A 13,184-nucleotide genomic window follows, 5' to 3' on the forward strand; every position below is an offset into this window, starting at 1 on the left:
AAAAAAAAATAAAAAAAAAATAGTTTGTCTTGCCATAAAAATGAAAATAAAAAAAAGTCTTATTTTTAAAATGGTTTTTTTTATTTTATTTATTTGCTTATGAAAATGCAAAAAATAAAAAAATAAAAATAAAAAAAAAGTCTTTCATTATTTGTCGCAAATATATATATATAAAAAAAAGTCTTTCATTATTTGTCGCAAATATATATCTATATATATACATATAAATCCGAAAAGTTTTTTTTTATTTCCAAAAGATATATATATCTTTATTTGTTGCAAAGAGTATTTGTCTTGCCAAGAAAATTCAAAATAAAATTCCAAAAAAAAAATATGTCTTGCAAAAAATAATATAAATATCTTTATTTTCCATTGTTGATAAAACAAAAATAATAAAAATATTTTCTTTTAAGAAAAAAAATCCGAAAATATTTTGATTCTTCTTTCAAAATTGAAAAGAAAATTCAAAATTCAAAAAATATTTTTTAGAAGCATTTCTTTTATCAAAAGTAAAATTCCAAAAATATTTTTTTTTCTTTAGAATAAAAAAAGAGACAAATGGAAATTCGAAAAAAAAACTTCCTTTTACTTTTGAAATTCTCAAAGTTCAAATCAAAAGAAAAGGAATTTTTACGAGTTTTTCTTTCAAAAAGAAATCAATCAAAAAAATATATATACTTCCTTTGAGCAGTTCTTTCACAGTTCCAATAAAAAAAAATTAGTTCATTTACTTTATTCATGACCGGCCCGAACTACGCGGGTTTGATTCTCACCGGATGTGAGATACGTAGGCAACCCTCATCGGGTCCAACCCCCATTTTTGCTAAAATAGCCAAAAACCAATAAATAAATAAAAAACATGTCAAAATTTTAATTTTTTCATAAATAAGTCGGGTAGTGTCCAGCCTCCACTTTTTGCTAAAACAAAATAGCCAAAAAAAATATGTCAAATTTTAGTTTTGTCATAAAGAAGTCGGGTGACGCTATTTTATCAAGACATAGACGAATGTTCCCGAAAGGGACGCCGGAAGGCTGACTTTGCATAAACAGCCACCTTGGGTCATTTTTTAAAATTTGGTTCAGTTGACCCACACAGCCTTAAAAAATCTTCGTCCCCGAGGCGCTGAAGGGTCGTGTTGCAACACTTGTTTTTTATTGTAATTTGAAAAAAAAAAACAAAGAGTCAACGGTCAGGTGAATTTTTTTTTAGTCAAAAATAAGTCGAGCTAGCTTCGACAATGTCTTAAACCGTTCTTGCCAAAATAGCCTTAGAGTATCTTTCAGTTGTCGAAAGGCTATTTTCGTAAAAGAACGAACAAGTTTGTAAAGTGTCAAAATAATCCTCCCCGACCTCAAAATTCATGTGAGATTTGGAAGGGGCCACATTTGCAAAAATAGCCATTTGGTTGCATTTGTCAAACGGGGAAAGGAAGCTGACCTTTTTGTTTCGAGGTTATAAATCTTTAATTAGAATATGTGGGTTGTTTGATTTTCGAGTTTGTAGGTCATCTTCAAACCTTTAAAACCCAGTTTATTTTAATATGAAAATTGAAAAAAAATGATTAATATTGTTTATCTTTTATTGGTCCGAACTACGCAAGGTCTGATTCATGCGGGGTCATGATACGTAGGCAATCTCCATAAGATTCGACCACACACAAAAAAAAGAAAGAAAAAGAAAAATGAAAAAAAAAATCGAAAAAAAAGAAAAGAAAAAAAATGAATGGAAAAAAATCGAAAAAGAAGAAAAATGAAAAAAAAATGTTGTTAATAATGAGGACCGACTGAGTCCATTCTAACCTGTTTTGAATCGCAAAGAAAGAATGTGGTTTGTTTGTGGTTAGCCGAAACTACAAGACCCAGAAGCACACTTTGCGGGGATCAGGCTTGATAACAGAAACACTCAAATCCTATTAGGACTTGTTGACTAAGGTTGATGATATTGAAGTTGGTAATGCTCTTGGCAATACTAATGCAAAGCTTAGTGGCTAATATGCCAATTTTGATAAAATGGAAGGACGCTCCGTTCCTTGGTTAGCAAGAGAGAAGCTGGTGGTGTCTTATTTTGTTGTCATTTCTGTTGTCCGGATTATTCTTAGGGTTGTAGTCCGAATATTGTCTTGTGTCAAACCTTCTTATCTTTCCAGTTTGTCATATCAATTTGTTTAAGTTTTGTCAAGGCTGTGTTAGGATTTTATTCTGGTTGTTTTGTTTGTTTTATTATTCAAACCATTTCGCCAGTAGTCTAATACAAAAGTCGGTCTTTTGTTGTTTCCAGTCATCTTTTGTTTAGTCCTTTTATCATTTTTTGTTCAGCGCCGATTCTCGTGACATGACATGTGCACACAGTTTGGGCCTGGTCTTTAAAGTTAATCATAAAACCCTGGAGAGGTGATCAAAGCATTTAAGGGAAATAAGAACAGTTTGAGATTATTTGAAGCCCGAGTCATGTGGAACTGGGGCAAGTAAAACTTAAAGAAAACCGTTAAATGCAAGATTCGCCAAATTGGCATGAGGGTCGTTCATGAGAATGAGAGTGTCGCCCAACGGTGCTTTAGAAATGACAAATGAAAAAGCAAGTGTTTAACATAATTGTCAAGTCCAGCACCATCGGAAGAGACTATAAATCTATGATCAATTGTGTTGTTTGCATTTGGCATGTTTTGAAGACTGGAATGACGAAGGCATTTTGTTCTGCTATCTAAACACTTTATCCTTCGTTACCCCCCTTTGAGCCTTATTTATTTTCTTTCATACCCCTCGTTCGGAATCAATAACAACGACTAGGAAATACGAGCCTGGAAGGTAAAGAAAAAAAATCAAAAAAAAAAACGAAAAAAAGGAAAAGAAAAGAAAAATGATAACAATAAAAAAAAACAAAAGAAAGTCAAATGAAAACAGAGGAATTGGGAACTACGTTTGACCTGATTCCTCAAAGAGGATACGTAGGCGCTTCACGACTCGGTCATAGGGTGCATAGTGTGCATGGTGTGCATAGTGTAAAAAAAAATTAAAAAATATATATAATAAATAAATAATCCCCAAGCAAGAAACTGGGGCAAGGGTTGCGCTTGTGGGAAGCAAAAAATTGGTTCCGAAGGTTGTAATTTTGAACCCCAAATTTGATTTGTTTTTGAGCCTTTAATACCCTTTCTTTCTAAGCCTATCCAAAAAACCCACATTACGGTCCAAAGAAAGACCTTCTGACCAGTCTGCAAAAGATGCCAAGTCAGACAAATGAGAGTCTTACCAGCGAACATAACATTCTGTTCCACAGCAGAAAGGACTCTAATCTCCAGCAGAGAGAGTCATACTGGCAACACTCCAAATCCCCAGCTGGAAAGTGATACAAATGAGAAAGTCTTATCGGTGAAAATCTTCACGGACACCATAAGGCGATGAAAGCTGAGAGAAAAACCAAAATGAGAGAGGATTGATAGTGAAAACCCTTCGGGCACTACAAGTCGAATAAGATTAAGAATCAGATGGGAATTGCCAATTGAAGGTCTTGAAAGACGATTGACGGCAGAGGATAAGGCCACAGGTGCATGTCATGACCATTAGAGTCGGTATATGCATTTGATAGGTTTTTCTTTATAGTTTCTTTTGTTAAAGAGTCATCTTTTTCCGTTGTCTTTTATTCTGTTTCCTTTTTATCTTTTCCTTTCATAGAAAAATTCCCCAGTAGAGTCTGTTTGGTCAGAACTAGTGGGAAATGACTTCAAAATAGGCCATCAGCTTTCCAATATAAGATCTGACTAGTACATCCAAGTAGTATAGTCAAGAAGGAACAAGCGCAAGGCCAGTGTCAAGAAAGATATCCCCAACAAAAGGGTCAACGAGTGTCAAGAGGGATACCCTTGCCGAAATCAAAGGTTATAAACCTCAAGGCCAAGGCCGGTGGACAAATTAAGGAGAGCAATGAGCATGATTTGGGAAATTCATGCGAGACTAAAAGGTCGGGGAAAGGCCAATTTCCGAGCTGTGCCACAAAGGAAGAGGGATATCCCCAGCAGAAAGGATTATCCCTAACAAATAATATCATCCCCAACAAGTTGTGGGACGCAGAGCAAGGAAGGAGAAAGGAAAAACCATCCCAGTGGAGTATCACAGCCAACCACCACGCTTTAAGCTAACAAATGTTTGATTTGAAACAGGTAAAAAAAAATTGGCATTTATAACGGAAATGCATGCCACAAGAAAGATTGTCAAACTGGGGCAGAAAATTTTCCTTTCATTTGGAAAATTTTCTGGAAGTCAGATACCCATTCGGGGTAGAATGAATATAGCACCAGTCTCAAGGGAAGTGGTCTTTGAACCAGTTTTACCCCAAGCATAACAATTTTAATAGAGGAAGTTGTTCCCCAGCAGACAGAATAAAGGGATGACACTTGTGTTCAGAAAAGCAAAGAGCCATTATCATCCTCAGCAGCTTCCAGAAGAATGAAGCATCGATTTGAAGGGATAAAACTTCCCAGCAGCATTATCCTCAACAACGTTATCCCAAAAAGATAACACTTATATCCCCAACAGTGTTGGAAAAAAAAATTGAGGGGAAGAAAGAAGACTCCCGCAGTGGTATTATCCCCAGCAAGCAAGAACAAGCAGAGCGAAGGAAAAAGAAAAAAAGAAGAAGAAATCAGGCGTCCACCTGGAGAATGAGGATGAAGAATTAAAGAAGAAATTAGGCGTCCACCTGGAGAATGAGGATGAAGAATTAAAGAAGAAATCAGGCGTCCACCTGGAGAATGAGGATGAAAAATTGAAGAAGAAATCAGGCGTCCACCTGGAGAACAAGGAAGAGAAATGGAAGTATTAGCAGTCAGGCGTCCACCTGGAGAACAAGGAAGAACAGTTGAAGTATCAGCAATAAGGCATCCACCTGGAGAACAAGGAAGAACAGTTGAAATATCAGAAGTCAGGCGTCCACCTGGAGAACAAGGAAAAACACCAAAGCTGGGGCAGAAGATTTTTTTCCATTGTCGAAAATTTTCTCGGAGGGACGAGGAAATCAATTCAAGTTTTAAGAGGAAGCAAGACAACACGATTCGAAGAAAAATAGTCTGAGTTAAGACAATTCCAAGATTTTGAAAATGGGATCATCCGCCTCGAATAGGATATTTTGGGTTCATCCTCTCTCGAATAGGATATAATGGGTTCATCCGCCCTCGAATAGGATATTTTGGGTTCATCCGCCCTCGAATAGGATATTGTTGGGTTCATCCGCCCTCGAATAGGATATTTTGGGTTCATCCGCCCTCGAATAGGATATTTTGGGTTCATCCGCCCTCGAATAGGATATTTTGGGTTCATCCGCCCTCGAATAGGATATAATGGGTTCATCCGCCCTCGAATAGGATATTTTGGGTTCATCCGCCCTCGAATAGGATATTGTTGGGTTCATCCGCCCTCGAATAGGATATAATGGGTTCATCCGCCCTCGAATAGGATATAATGGGTTCATCCGCCCTCGAATAGGATATAATGGGTTCATCCGCCCTCGAATAGGATATAATGGGTCATCCGCCCTCGAATAGGATGTTTTGGGTTCATCCGCCCTCGAATAGGATATTGTTGGGTTCATCCGCCCTCGAATAGGATATTTCGGGTTCATCCGCCCTCGAATAGGATTTTATTTTAAAAGTTGTTGAAGTCAGGAGCCCGCCTGAAAAGAGTAATGGCGATTATTTTCAAAGTTGTTGGTTGAAATCAGGAGCCCGCCTGAAGAGAGGAAAGGCATTTTATTTTAGAAGTTGTTGTTGAAGTCAGGAGCCCGCTTGAAGAGAGGAATGACGTTTATTTCAAAAGTTGTTTATTTGAAGTTGGGAGCCCGCCCAGATAACAGAGGCATACATTTCAAGTCTTTAATTTTCAAGTATTGAAGTTGGGAGCCCGCCCAGGTAACAGAGGCATACATTTCAAGATCAAGTCAGAGGACAATAAAACAGAGGGTTACAATAGGAATCCCCAGCAGGAAACAATAAAATTCCCCGGCACCGGGAAGCAGAAGGTTGCAACAAGAGGTCACAGCACAAACTCAAGTGCATGTGTCAAAAGAAGAAAAGTACCGGAAGAAATGCAAGCAGACAAGGAAGCAAGGCAACAAAAACAAATTGTACTCTAGCCTAGCTTCTTGTTTTCTTTTAAGCACGTTGTAACAAGGAGATCGGTAAGCAGTAGTAATAGCATGCAACAACAGTAACAGTGCAGTCCAACGGTAGTCCCAGCTACCAAAGTTTCCCGAACTACATTGACCTGATTCCTGTTTAGCCCAGGATATGTAGGAAACCTTTGAAGCAAAGGTTCGGTCAAATCTTTTTCAAAAAATGCTTCAACGGAGTACTCGAATGGGCAAAAATCGCTCGCTTTATCTTTGCACGAAAACCCTTCGTGTCTTCGGGCAAAGAGGGGCAGCTGTAAGCACGTGATTTTTGCCCTATATGAGAATTACTCCCAAAAAATTCAAAAATAAAATGATTTTTCTTTGGTGTGCAATTTTGTGATATTTTGTGATATTTTGAATAATTATTTGTATTTGTCTGTGCGTGTTTATTTGCTAAATTAATAAAAAATACAAAAATATGTCGCATTTGCATATAGGATTTAATTCTACAATTGTTAGTAATTAAATTTGTTTTACAAAAATTAAAAAATTACAAAAATAGGCATCGTTTGCATTTTTAGCATTTAATGTCCAAATATACAATTTTATGCTTAATTAATACTTAATTGTGCGTTAATTGTTATTGGGAGTTAATTTGCGCTTTTATAACTTAATTTAGTTCTTAATAATAGTTTAAGTATTTTTATAATTTAGTTTTAGAAAAATAAAAGAAGAAAAGAGAGCGAAAATATAAAGAAAGTCGGAATTGGGCCTCTTCTTCAATTTCAAGCCACAGGCCCAAAAAATGGCCCAATCTTCCCTACGACCCAGTCCATTTCGAACTGGGTCAACCCGGTCCATAACCCAACACCCTATTATCTTGCATTCAACACAAAACAAAAGAAAAAAAGGAGAAAAAACCCTAAAAATTCCTAACTAATCCGCCCCCCCCCTTCCCTATCTTCTTCTTCTCCAAGTTTCTCCAAAGCTCATCCATGGCTTCCCCCTCAAGCTCCCATGGCTGCCCTTTACCCTCCATTATCACGTCCAGACAACCCCTCACAGCTTCATCTTCACCCTCACCATGGACAACCCAGTTGCGTCTTCATCTTCTCCATGTCGAGCTCAAAAAGCTCATCCATGGCTGCTCCTCCTCCTTCATTCTTCGTCGAACTTTAAACAACGTTGCTGCTTCTTCTTACTCACTTTAAGACTGCTGCTGCTGCTCGTCGAAGCTCCTGCTGCGCCACAGCTGCTTCCTCATCGTTCAAACGCGTCACTGCTGCCCGTTTATGCCCCGTTGCTTCTGCCGATGTTTTCTTCTTCTCCCCGTCGACGGACAACTGCTGCCATGGTCGCCACTGCTGCTGCCATTCCAGCTCGTCCAGCTGTTCCTCATCAACGCAGGCAGCCATGACTGCCATTGCGTCTCTTCTCTTCGAGCTGCGTCTGCTTCTACTTCTTCTTCGTCTTCGTCGTTCTTCGTTCGAGCTTTGGTCGAGGCTCGGACAGATTTGTTTACAATCAAAGTTCGTCGTTGATTCATCTCCGGTTAGTTGTTTTTGAGTTTATTTTTGTCCATATTTTTGTTTGATATTTTCCGGATCCAAAATCGTTAAAGAATTCAATTCTTGTTTGTTCGTTGTTCATCGTTGAAATAATTTTCTAGTGTGTTCATGTTGTTTGTTAAATTAATTTTCAGATTTCAAAATAGAAGTTTAATTAGTTGTTTTCATGTTTATTTCATGTTTGTATTATTGTTTAAGTAAGTATTTGTTAGTTTGATGTTTGTTAGATTCAAATTGAAATTTAATTAACTATTTCTTCAATTTGTTTCATGTGTTTATGTATTGTTAGAAATTGTTAATATTGTTAAGTTCAAGTTTAAGTTCATAATTGTTTCTTCGTCGGTCTTGTTATTTGTTTAAAGAATTTAGTTGTGTTAGAGAAATATGTTGGTTTAATCGTTTAAATCCATCATGTTTGTTGTTTAAAATAGATTTAATTCATGTTCATACTTTGTTTGATTGTTCTTGAATCCGAAATTTGTATAGCTTGATTTCTTGTTTACCATTTGTGATTATTTCTTGAATTTGTCTCATAAAGTTTAATATAGGAATTGTTGGTTGTAATGTTGTTAGAATTGATTTTAAGTTCAATATGATTGAATTTAGAAATCTTCATACTTTGTTTGTTGTTGTTGTTGAATCCGAAAATAGGATTGTTTGTTGCTAAAATAGTGTTCAATCAAATTTTAGTTGTTCTTTGTTGTTCAATTTGTGTTCATGTGATTTGTTGTTGAATTGTTGTTAAAATCGTGTTCATGTGATATTGTTGTTATGATGTTCATCCGTGTTCATATTGTTGTTTGAACATTGTTAGAAATTGATCATATTGTCTATATTTTGGTTAAGTTTGATTAATTGATGTGTTATAGCTGATGGGTAGTTTGGTAATTTGTAGTACGTTCAGGGGTAGTTTGGTAATTTCAGTAAGGTCGTGAGGGGTAGTTTAGGAATTGTACATTTTGAAATTGTTTATTTGAAGCATGGGGAACAAAATGAAATGGGGTGGGTTGTGATATGATTATTTAATATAAAGGGGGGACAAGATTTAATTTAAAGGGGAATCTTGCATTATTTTAAATGAAGCATGGGGGACAAAATATAATGGGGTGGTGTGATATGTTTATTTAATGTAATGGGGATGAGTGGAAAGATAATGGGTTGGGTAGAGAAAAAGTATGGATTTTAATTAATTGAAAGGTTTATGGGATGGGTTATATATGTGAAGTCTTGAACACAAGACATGGAAGAAGATAAAAAGAACAGAAATACAAAGAGAGAACACATACAGACGAGAAAAAATACACACACAGATAGAGAGAAAAAACGGACAGAGAATAGAAGAGAGAAAAATTCCGAAAAAAATATTTAAGCTTTCAAAATAAAAATAAAAGCTAAAAAATCTACTGCTTTCTTTCTTTGTTTGAAATTAGTATTAATGGTTGTTGTTTCATTTAAAGCTTAAAGCTTTTGTTTTTGGGATTACTACTCCACCGGTCTGTTACCGGTTTGTTACTGTTGCTGGGCAGTTGTTGCTGTTGCACTGTTATTACTGTTGCTGATTTTCATCTTCATTTTCTTTTGCTTCCAATATCAGGTACATATCTTTTAAACTCATGTTGTGAAGAGCTTCAACATGGCAAGTAAATGAAGTTTGGAATTATAAGGATGTCTTCTACTCATTTAAATTTTATTAGTTTAAATTTCAGTTTTGTTTTAGTTGGTTAATATAGTATTAAATCAATTAGTAGATTAGTTCTCTTTCTTAATAACTAATGGCTTAGTTATTTTAGGAACGCGATCAACTCATTTCTTTTAATATATGAAATAATGTCAATGATTTTTTTTTTACAAAATATAGAGTTAAGTGTTTGCAAATAGTCGCATAGGCAGAGAATAAGAATTGGTTTATTTATCTCAAACTCAATCTTTGTAAACAAATTAACCAAACAATTATAACTTTGGACTAAAAACAAGTATATGAGAAGGATATGGGATTTACAAGCACGAATTGCAACATTTTATGTCAAGGATATGTAGAAATAGAATTCGCATTAAATATAACAATAAAAATTCTTCAGAAACTATTAATTTGTTTATCAAATTAATTCTTTTTCCAGTTTTATATGCGATTCGATTTTTGGATATGTTAATGTTGTATCCACGATAAAAATGGTAGTATTTTTAGTTACATGTTGTTTGTTTCTTTTTCATATCATTAATTCTTTAAAATTTGAATAGTTTTGAGGTATATAATTCATACGCGTAAAATAAGACTTGTAGCAACGCCTAATAAATTTTGAATTCTTTGTCAAGAAATTTGGTGGCATCCCAATCGGTAATTCTCCACGATTCTTACATTTAAAAATAGATGGATGCAATAAACATTTATGGAAAATCTATACTACTATTAAGAATCTTTTGCGTGATTAGGGATGCGTTCGCGTAACCTGATTATATTTCTAAAAGCAATTCGGATTATGCGTTCGCGCAACTTCGAACGAACATTTAATAAAAAGGGGGCTCTTCGGAGAATATCAATATTAATTTCATATAACTCGAGATGTGCGGTTCAATATTTAATTATACAAGAGCGACGAACGTTCTTAATTTTATTTTAAGCACAATTTCGAACTAGTCTTTTTTTTTCTTATAATAAAAAATTTCGAAAAAAAATAATAATTATTATATTATCAATATCATTGTGTATACGTACGCGTGACACGATTTTTCACGTTAAAATATATATAATATATAAAACGGATACACGTACGCGTGATTCGATTCAAAGAAGGGTCTTTAAATCTAAATAGAAGCGGTAACAATAAAATCATGCAATAAAAATGTATTTTACAAATCAAAATAATCAAGCCGAATATAACAGTTGAGCGACCGTGCTAGAACCACGGAACTCGGGAATGCCTAACACCTTCTCCCGGGTTAACAGAATTCCTTATCCGGATTTCTGGTTCGCAGAATAATAAACAGAGTCATATTCTCCTCGATTCAGGGATTAAAATTGGTGACTTGGGACGCCTTAAAATTCCCAGGTGGCGACTCTGAAACAAACAAACAAATCCCGTTTCGACTGTCCTTTAATTGGAGAAAACTCCCTACGCACCCTCTCGGGTATGTAAAAAGGAGGTGCGACACTAGGTATAACGCCCCTTTTGGCAATATTTTTTTGATAATGTATGGGCCCTTCTAGTTATGAGCGAACTTTCCTTTTGCTTCCTGGTGGTGAGGGAGAATACGCCTCAAAACGAATTGCCATACTTCAAAGTTCCTAGGCCGCACTTTCTTGTTGTAAGCATGAGCCATTCTTTGTTGATACAACTGCCTGTGGCAGACTGCGTCCATTCGTTTTTCATCGATCAGGGTTAACTGTTCCAAACGGGATTTGACCCACTCACTATCCTCAATCTCAGTTTCAACAATGATCCGAAGAGAAGGGATTTCAACTTCTGTGGGTATCACGACTTCAGTGCCATAAACCAAAAGATATGGGGTCGCTCCAACTGATGTGCACACAGTAGTGCGGTATCCCAATAATGCAAATGACAACTTTTCATACTATTGCTTGGAACTTTGGATCATCTTTCTCAAAAATCTTTTTGATGTTCTTGTTTGCTGCCTCAACAACACCATTATCCTTAGGCCGGTAAGGGGTAGAGTTCCGATGCGTTATCTTGAATTGTTCGCATATCTCCCTCATCAAATGGGTATTCAAGTTTGCAACATTATCCGTAGAGATAGTTGTAGGATACCAAAACGATAGATGATATTGGAGTGCATGAAGTCTACCACCACTTTTTAGTGACAGATTTGAGAGTAATTGCTTTAACCCACTTTGTGAAGTAGTCGATAGAGACCAATATGAACCTATGTCTATTTGAAGCTTTTGGCTCGATCGGCCCAATGACGTCCATACCCCACACAACAAATGGCCAAGGTGCTGACATAGGATGCAGTTCTGTAGGCGGTGCATGGATCAAATCACCATGCCCTGACACTGATGACATTTTCGGACAAAACTGAAACAATCCTTTTCCATAGTCATCCAATAATAGCCTGCTCAAAGGATCTTCTTTTCCAAAACATACCCATTCATATGGGGTCCATACACTCCTGCGTGCACTTCATACATGATTCTTCTGGCCTCTTCGGCATCAACATATCTTAACAAGTTGAGATCTGGAGTCCTTTTGTACAAGACCTCACCGCTCAAGAAGAAATCGCTTGCAAATCGTCTAATAGTTCTCTTTTGGTCTCCATTGGCTTGATCGGGATATTCTTTAGTTTCTAGAAATCTCATGATATCATGATACCATGGCCGAACATCCGATTTTGCCTCAACCGTATTGCAGTAACCGTGCCTTTCTTGGATTTGGATTTCCAACGGGTCAATGTGGAGATTGCCTGGATATGGCAACATTGACGCCAAAGTAGCAACTGCATAAGTCAACTCATTGTGAAAATGAGGAATGTACCTGAACTCGACTGACTTGAACCGTTTACTAAGATCCTCCACATGTTGCATATATGGAATAAGCTTGATATCCCGGGTTTCCCATTCACCCTGACTTTGTCGGATAATAAAGTTCGAATCTCCCATGATCAATAGTTCTTCAACATCTTGGTCGATTGCCATATTCATACGCATAATGTAGGCTTCATACTCGACAGTATTGTTTGTGCTGAAAAACTGAAGCCGAGCTGGGGCTGGATAGTGTTGACCAATGGGTGAGATCAAAATTGCCCTAATCCCGACACTTTTTGCGTTCACAGCTCCATCGAAGAACATTTTCCAAGCATTGGTGTCTTCTGATATTACCTCAGCTGAATTCACCTCCTCGTCCGGGAAGTATGTATTCAAGGGCTGATATTCGTTATCAACAGGGCTTTCAGCTAGGTGATCTGCTAGAGCCTGAACTTTTATTGTCGTGCGGGTGACATTGACTATGTCAAATTTAGTGAGCAGTATCTGCCATTTTGCTAACCTCTCTATGGGCATCGACTTCTAGAATATGTACTTTAAAGGATCCAGCCTGGTGATGAGGTAAGTGGTATAGGCCAACAGGTAATGCCTACGCTTTTGAGCGACCCAAGTTAAGGCGCAGCAAGTCCTTTCCAACAAGGTATATTTAGCTTCATAGCTTGTGAACTTTTTACTCAGATAGTAGACTGCCTGCTCTTTCTTCCCGGTCACATCATGTTGCCCGAGGATACAGGAGAAAGAATTCTCCAAGACTGTCAAATACAAAAACAAAGGTCTTACAGGTTCGGGTGGGACTAAGACCGGTGGATTCGACAAATATTCTTTGATTTTGTCAAAGGCCTCTTGACACTCGTCTGCCCATTTAATTGCTGCATCAATCTTCAACAACTTGAAGATGGGCTCACATGTGGAAGTCAACTGAGCAATGAATTGGCTGATGTAATTCAACCTTCCCAACAGGCTCATAACCTCTTTCTCGATTTTTGGAGGAGGCAAATCCTGAATAGACTTTATTTTC

General features: G+C 36.8%; 1 protein-coding gene across 1 annotated transcript; it reads right to left on the bottom strand.

Annotated features, from left to right (window-relative positions):
* Window positions 1–11,743: 11,743 nt before the first annotated feature.
* LOC104213931 (uncharacterized) lies at window positions 11,744–12,682 on the bottom strand. Its single transcript, XM_070172716.1, has one exon. It carries the CDS (start codon window positions 12,680–12,682, stop codon window positions 11,744–11,746), a length of 939 nt encoding a protein of 312 aa, XP_070028817.1.
* Between the last annotated feature and the right edge of the window lie 502 nt (window positions 12,683–13,184).

This window comes from Nicotiana sylvestris, chromosome 4 (assembly GCF_000393655.2).
Source record: "Nicotiana sylvestris chromosome 4, ASM39365v2, whole genome shotgun sequence".
Lineage (NCBI taxonomy): Eukaryota > Viridiplantae > Streptophyta > Magnoliopsida > Solanales > Solanaceae > Nicotiana > Nicotiana sylvestris.